Genomic DNA, 8515 nt, shown 5'->3' on the forward strand with positions numbered 1-8515 from the left:
GTGAAAAAGAGGGGTACATCATTTTCATAGACTACAGTAAAGCTTTTGATAATGTAAGTCATACAAAACTCTTTGACACAGTGGAGAATATGGGCTTTCCACCTCACCTCATATTACTCATAGCATCGCTATACAAAGACCAAGAAGCTGTTATCAGTTGGAACAACAACCACACGAACCCTTTCAAAATTCAAAAAGGCGTTCATCAAGGATGCATCCTCTGTCCTCATCTCTTCAGTATCGACACTGAACAGATCATGAGAGAAGCAGAAGTCGAGAATTCAAGAATCAAAGTCGGAGGCAGAAAAATATCAAGCCTGAGATATGCAGACGACACGGCTCTCTATGGAAACAACCATCAAGAAATAACGAACCTCCTCGACAACATAAACAACAAAGGCAAGCTAAAGAATATGAAATTAAACGCAAAAAAACAAAGTAATGCACATTGGGAAAGGCACATGTCAACCCATCAAAATAAAAGGCGAAGAACTTGAGAGAGTTGAAAACTTCAAATACCTGGGCTCCTTAAAATCTCCTGATGGCTACTGTTCCACAGATATCCAAACACGTATTGCCATTGCAAAAACAAAAATGACCGAACTGAAAAATATCTGGAAAGACAAAAACCTATCCAACAAACTAAAAATAAAAATTCTAAAGGCAATAATACGGCCTACTGTGACATATGGGGCAGAGGGCTGGACATTGAGACAAAAAGATTAAGATAGAATACAATCTGCTGAAATGAAGTCAACGAAGACTCTTAAACATCAACTGGTGAGAGAAAAGAACCAATCAGAGCATCCTACAACAACTTGGTGTCAAACGAGAACTATATGGTGCCATTGTTAAAAGAGAGATAAGCTTCGTTGTGCATTCTAGCCGAAACAAAAAATGCTCTCTCACAAGAGACATCATACAAGGGAAGATGGAGGGTAAACGAGGACGTGACCGCCCCAGGATGAAGTATATGGGCAATTTAAAGGAATGGACAGGACACTCTATGGCTGAAGCTTGCAGCACCATAAGAGACAGCGACAGATGGGGCAACATCACCAGGCAGGCAGCGCGAGCAGCTAACGCCCACAAGGATGACGCTGGATGAGTGAGTGAGTGACTCATCTATCAGTGTGCATTTTAACTTCTGGAGTGATTCTTAATTGCTGGTTCATCTAGAATAGAGTAAGTATCATCTTTCTTGCTTAACAAGTTGCTATTAGTCTTATTCCAGCTGCTTGAGTATTAGTCCTTTTCTCTATACATCTGCTGCGGGTTCCTAGCGGGAACTAGTGGGATCTTATTCTAGCTGTAGCTGTTTTTCACCTAGTGTGTCCTTAAATATTTCTTGTTGCCTAGCTGTTTTGACTTAGTTATCCTTTTAGCTTATAAATATATTCCTTGGTAACTTGCTGTTTGCAGTTTTTATTTGTATTGTGTGAGGTTTGATAGAGTTTTACATATGTGACCAGTTTCTGGGCAATAGGCCTAGTTTCAGTGTACCTCTTTGGCCAGTTGGGTGTTATGTGGCCAGGGTGTGGCCTGCACTCCTGGCAGACAATTAACAATCAGTGTTCTTTAAATCACTGCTGCTACTTGGAAGCGTCCAAGCGACAGGTAAACAAGTGTCGGGCAAACAGCTCTAGGCTGAACGAAGGCTAGAGTGTACAAAGGCAAGCGCGACTTTTTCCAGCCAAGACTTCGTCAAGCAAGGACTGCTCTTTTTCGGTCCGGTCAGTCATCTGTATTTTGTGTACCTAGTATAGACTACGTGTTTCCTTCGCATTCCTGTCCTTTCCTCTTCCTGTGGCTGGCATAGACATTGGGTCACTCCTAGGCACTGTGACCCTACCAATCTCATCTGTCCCACTCTCTCCACTCACAGTGAGTAAGTGGTGACAGGAGGGCTCTGGAATTGCCAGTCTGCAGTGCCGAAAGCTGAGTTTATCTCAGGCTACGCATCCTTGCTGTCCCTCAACTTTCTTGCTCTAACTGAGACCTGGATCATGCCAGAAAACACTACCACACCTGCAGCTCTGTCTGATGTGTACTCTTTTTCTCACACTCCCAGAGCTGGGAGGCGGGGTGGTGGTACTGGCCTGCTAATCTTCCCAAAATGGAAATACTCTCTTGTTTCCATTCCACAATTTTCTCTGCCCTCTTTTGAATGTCATGCTGTTACCGTCTCTTATCCAGTCAAACTCACCATCGTGGTTGTGTATCGCCCACCAGGCCCCCTTGGTGAGTTTCTGGAGGAGTTTGACACACTTGTCTCACATTTCCCTGTTGATGACTCTGCACTTATCCTCTCGGTGACTTCAACATCCACACTAACAAGCTAGATCCTCCTCTCTTTCCTCTCCTCCTTTGACCTTCACCTCTCACCCTCTCCTCCTACCCACAAGGCCGGCAACCAGCTGGACCTTATCTTTACTAGACACTGTCCTATTTCCAATCTCTCTGTTACTCCCCTCCAGCTCTCTGACCACTATTTCATGTCCTACTCTCTCTCCCTCTCTTCACCCCCCTCAGCCCCTCCCCCTACCCACATGGTTTCCACCCGTAGACACCTCCGCTCTCTCTCCACCACCGATCTTTCTTCCTCTGTTACCTCTATCCTCCCTACACCTGAACCTTTCTCTCTCCTACCCCCTGATACTGCTACTGATCTTCTCTCTACCCTCTCCTCTTCTCTGGACAATCTCTGTCCCCTCACCTCCAGGCCTGCATGCCCAACTCCACCTGCCCCTTGGCTGTCCGACTCAGTACGTACTGACAGACGGAGCCTGAGAGTGGCAGAGCGCAAATGGAGAAAAGACAAACTCCCAGAGGACCTTCTCAACTTCCAATCTCTTCTTTCCACTTTCTCCTCCTCCCTTTCTGCTGCTAAAGCTGCCTTCTATCGCCCTAAAATCCTATCCTCTGCCTCTAATCCTAAGAAACTCTTTGAAACCTTCTCTACACTTCTCCAACCCCCACCTCCTCCTCCTACTTCCTCCCTTCTCCCTGATGACTTCGCTAACTTCTTTGACAAGGTAAATGACATCAGATCCTCCTTTTCTCACCACCCGGTTAGTGCTGCTTGCACTATCCCACCCTCTGCACCCTCCCTCACCTCTCCACATCCCACCCTATCCCACCTCGCTCCCCTCTCCCCCGACGAGGTCCTCAACCTCGTCACATCCAGTCGCCCCACCACATGCTCCCTTGACCCGGTCCCCTCCCCTCTTCTTCAGTCTATAGCACCTGAACTCCTCCCTATCTAACCCACCTCATCAACACCTCCCTCCAGGCAGGATGCTTTCCATCTGATTTCAAGACTGCTAGAGTCACCCCCCTTCTCAAGAAACCATCACTTAACCCCTCTGATGACAAAAACTACAGACCGGTTTCCCTTCTACCCTTTCTATCCAAAACTTTCGAACGTACTGTCTTTAACCAACTTTCTTTGTACCTCCACCAGAACAACCTCCTTGATCCCAACCAGTCTGGGTTCGGGGTGGGTCACTCGACAGAGGTGGCCCTCTTTGCAGTGACAGAATCGCTGAACTCTGCGAGAGCAAACTCTCTCTCCTCTGTCCTGATACTCCTGGACCTGTTAGCTGTGTTCGACACAGTGAACCACCAGATCCTCCTCTCTACCCTCGAGGGGCTGGGTGTCACAGGCTCTGCACTCTCAATGTTTGCATCCTACCTGATGGGTCGCTCCTACCAGGTGACATGGAGGGGATCTGTGTCGGAGCCTCGCAGACTGACTACAGGCGTTCCTAAAGGTTTGGTTCTGGGTCCTCTCCTTTTCTTCCTGTACACAACATCCCTGGGTTCTGTTATTCACTCGCATGACTTCTCTTACCATTGTTATGCCGATGACACCCAGCTGATCTTGTCCTTTCCTCCCTCTGACACACAAGTAGAGACACACATTGCTGCATGCTTGACTGACATCTTGGAGTGGGTGGCGACACACCACCTGAAGCTCAATCTGGACAAGACAGAGCTGATGTTCCTCCCGGGGAAAGGTTGTCCCCACCGAGACATAGCCATCACCATTGACAACACCGTGGTGACGCCAGCTCGGACTGTGAGGAATCTGGGTGTGATCCTGGATGACCAACTGTCGTTTGCTGCAAACGTTGCATCGGTTGCTCGCTCCTGCAGATTTCTCCTCTATAACATCAGGAGGATTCGCCCATTCCTCACCGACAAGACAGCACAGGTGCTCATCCAGGCTCTGGTCAGGTCCAAGCTGGACTACGGCAACTCCCTCTTTGCTGGTGCCCCGGCATCGGCCATCAGACCTCTGGAGCTTGTTCAGAAAGCTGCAGCTCGTCTGGTGTTGAACCGCCCTAAGTTCTCCCACACAACTCCCCTTCTCATGTCCCTACACTGGCTCCCAGGAGCTGCTCACATCCAGTTTAAGACTCTGGTGCTGGCCTACAGGGCAGTGACAGGAACAGCTCCTTCCTATCTCCAGGCCATGGTCAAGCCCTACACCCCCGCCCGACCACTTGGCTCTGCTGCCTCGGGACGCCTGGTTGCCCCGTCGCTCAGAGGCCCCTGCTGCCGATCGACCCGGTCCCGGCTCTTTTCTGTCCTGGCCCCACAGTGGTGGACTGAACTCCCCACTGATGTCAGGACAGCGGAGTCGCTGCCCATCTTTCAGCACAGGTTGAGAACTCACCTCTTCAAGAACTACTACCCTGTTACTTGCTCTTAGCACTTATTGTATTCACTCATTTAAAACAAAAAAAAACTTTCTTGCGCTTTTACTTTGGCACTGGTTTTGCTCTTAGATGCTTGTTTAGCGAGAAGATGCACTTATGACCCCTGATGACTGGTAGTTCTCCTGATTTCCTAAATTAAATGATGCACTTATTGTACGTCGCTTTGGATAGAAGCGTCGGCAAAATGACTGTGATGTAATGTATCTACATCTGTCTACACATGTATCTACATATGTATCTATCTACACATGTATCTACATATGTATCTATCTACTCGTGTATCTACACATGAGTAGATACATGAGTAGGTAGATACATGTGTAGATACATGTGTAGATACAGATGTAGATACACGAGTAGGTAGATACATATGTAGATACTAAAGTAGGTAGATACAGATATAGATACTTGTGTGGATACATATGTAAATACATATGTAGATACACGAGTAGGTAGATACGTATGTTGATACATGTGTAGATACAGATGTAGATGCATGAGTAGGTAGATACATGTGTAGATACTAAAGTAGGTAGATACAGATATAGATACTTGTGTAGATACATATGTAAATACATATGTAGATACACGAGTAGGTAGATACGTATGTTGATACATGTGTAGATACAGATGTAGATGCATGAGTAGGTAGATACATATGTAGATACTAAAGTAGGTAGATACAGATATAGATACTTGTGTAGATACATGGGTAGATACATATGTAGACACATGTAGATACCTGAGTAGGTAGATACAGATGTAGATACTAAAGTAGGTAGATACAGATATAGATACTTGTGTAGATACACGTGTAGACACATATGTAGATACCTGAGTAGGTAGATACAGATGTAGATACTAAAGTAGGTAGACACAGATATAGATACTTGTGTAGATACATGGGTAGATACATATGTAGACACATGTAGATACATGAGTAGGTAGATACATGTGTAGATACACGTGTAGACACATATGTAGATACCTGAGTAGGTAGATACAGATGTAGATGCATGAGTAGATACATGGGTAGATACATATGTAGATACCTGAGTAGGTAGATACATGTGTAGATACACGTGTAGACACATATGTAGATACATGAGTAGGTAGATACAGATGTAGATACTAAAGTAGGTAGATACATATGTAGATACTAAAGTAGGTAGATACAGATATAGATACTTGTGTAGATACTTGTGTAGATACATGGGTAGATACATATGTAGATACCTGAGTAGGTAGATACATATGTAGATACCTGAGTAGGTAGATACAGATGTAGATACTAAAGTAGGTAGATACATATGTAGATACATGAGTAGGTAGATACAGATGTAGATACACGTGTAGACACATATGTAGATACCTGAGTAGGTAGATACGTATGTTGATACATGTGTAGATACAGATGTAGATGCATGAGTAGGTAGATACATATGTAGATACTAAAGTAGGTAGATACAGATATAGATACTTGAGTAGATACATGGGTAGATACATATGTAGATACTAAAGTAGGTAGATACAGATATAGATACTAAAATAGGTAGATACAGATATAGATACTTGTGTAGATACATATGTAGACACATGTAGATACATGAGTAGGTAGATACAGATGTAGATACACGTGTAGACACATATGTAGATACCTGAGTAGGTAGATACAGATGTAGATACACGTGTAGACACATATGTAGATACCTGAGTAGGTAGATACAGATGTAGATACACGTGTAGACACATATGTAGATACCTGAGTAGGTAGATACATGTGTAGACACATATGTAGATACCTGAGTAGGTAGATACGTATGTTGATACATGTGTAGATACAGATGTAGATGCATGAGTAGGTAGATACAGATGTAGTTACTAAAGTAGGTAGATACAGATGTAGATACTTGTGTAGATACATATGTAGACACATGTAGATACATGAGTAGGTAGATACAGATGTAGATACATATGTAGACACATGTAGATACATGAGTAGGTAGATACAGATGTAGATACACGTGTAGACACATATGTAGATACCTGAGTAGGTAGATACAGATATAGATACTTGTGTAGATACATATGCAGACACATATGTAGATACCTGAGTAGGTAGATACAGATGTAGATACTAAAGTAGGTAGATACAGATGTAGTTACTAAAGTAGGTAGATACAGATGTAGATACTTGTGTAGATACATATGTAGACACATATGTAGATACCTGAGTAGGTAGATACAGATGTAGATGCATGAGTAGGTAGATACAGATGTAGATGCATGAGTAGGTAGATACAGATGTAGTTACTAAAGTAGGTAGATACAGATGTAGTTACTAAAGTAGGTAGATACAGATGTAGTTACTAAAGTAGGTAGATACAGATGTAGATACTTGTGTAGATACATATGTAGATACCTGAGTAGGTAGATACAGATGTAGTTACTAAAGTAGGTAGATACAGATGTAGTTACTAAAGTAGGTAGATACAGATGTAGATACTTGTGTAGATACATATGTAGACACATGTAGATACCTGAGTAGGTAGATACAGATGTAGATACACGTGTAGACACATATGTAGATACCTGAGTAGGTAGATACAGATGTAGTTACGTGTGTAGCTACAGATACATACGTATGTAGATTTATGGCTCCAGTTTAAAAGGGGCTTGTGGCTTTTGACGCGGATGGTAAGGGTTAAAGTTTTATAAAAACGGATCTCCGGTAAAGTCCATGTTTGACATGTGTGCATGTCATTTTGTATGATGTCATGTACATTGTACATTTTGTAGTGTGCATGGTTTGACACCAGACAGTGAGTATCCTTCCAGTGTGGTGGTTGTACTTACGGCTTGCCGTTGACAGCCACCGAGCGCTGGGCCAGCTGCAGCACCATGCCCTGCAGCCTGATGATGATGATGATGATGCTGATGGTGGGCGGCTGTGAGACTAGCTTGCGTCTTATTTGGATGTTGAAGTCTTCGTAGCTGGCTTTGCAATGTGAGGCTAGGATGTGGTTGCAGGTTGAGGGCAGCTGAAAGAAGTCTCCGTCAAAGTTTTTGAAGTGAAAGTTTCCCCAGGTCGTGCACACTCGGCTGATATGAGAGGCATTACCTGAGGTCAGGACGAGAAGGATCAACATTAGTCAATCTGAAATCTACTATCGCCAACTGGAGGAGCCGCGGAGCTCTTCACACTGGACTCATCTTACCTGTGGCCCAGAGCAGCCGGTTTGCAGACGTCATAACGTCCGCTGGAAGGGACGGAAGTGGTGTGTGTGAACTTACTGTACAGTACTCCGAAGGCCGAAGGGTGCCTTACATGATGGACTAGGTAACGTGAATGAATAATGTGAAGATTGTGCAGCACATGACATTTGTTGTAATCCTTTGCCCCATTTTATTTTCAATCAAATGTGTAATTAGTAGGGCAGATTTTTCTTACGCGATGATCTAACGTAACACAACACAGATTGCTCGGTGACTGCTAGTCATCGAGTTCCTTCGATGCTTGACGTCAGCGGACGACACAGAAGAACGCTCTGTGATGATCAAGACACTTGTCATGGATTCAGACATGCCAAGAAATTCACACGTTGACAGTTACTTTTTTACAAATTCCAAGACTGATCAAAGTTCTACAAGTTTGCTTCTATAATTGTCTTTAAAAACGTCTCCCTACAGCATCATATATATTTGCTTTACACACACCAAAAAATTGCCTAACTTTTCCATTCAAGGAAAAAGGGAAATGTTGCCTAGAGGCTTGTCACTGGAGTGTTTAC

The 8515-nt window shown here is 44.0% G+C and overlaps 1 protein-coding gene across 1 annotated transcript in view; it reads right to left on the reverse strand.

Annotated features, from left to right (window-relative positions):
* The window catches only part of LOC130111525 (mucin-2-like), a 168681-nt gene extending 160705 nt beyond the window's left edge, over positions 1-7976 (reverse strand). The window contains exons 1-2 of the mRNA XM_056278748.1: positions 7943-7976; positions 7581-7845 (exon numbers count right to left, since the gene is read on the reverse strand). Of these exons, the coding sequence (XP_056134723.1) occupies positions 7581-7845; positions 7943-7976 (299 nt within the window). The remainder of the gene's footprint in view (positions 1-7580; positions 7846-7942) is intronic.
* Between the last annotated feature and the right edge of the window lie 539 nt (positions 7977-8515).

This window comes from Lampris incognitus, chromosome 4 (assembly GCF_029633865.1).
Source record: "Lampris incognitus isolate fLamInc1 chromosome 4, fLamInc1.hap2, whole genome shotgun sequence".
In the NCBI taxonomy this organism is placed as follows: domain Eukaryota; kingdom Metazoa; phylum Chordata; class Actinopteri; order Lampriformes; family Lampridae; genus Lampris; species Lampris incognitus.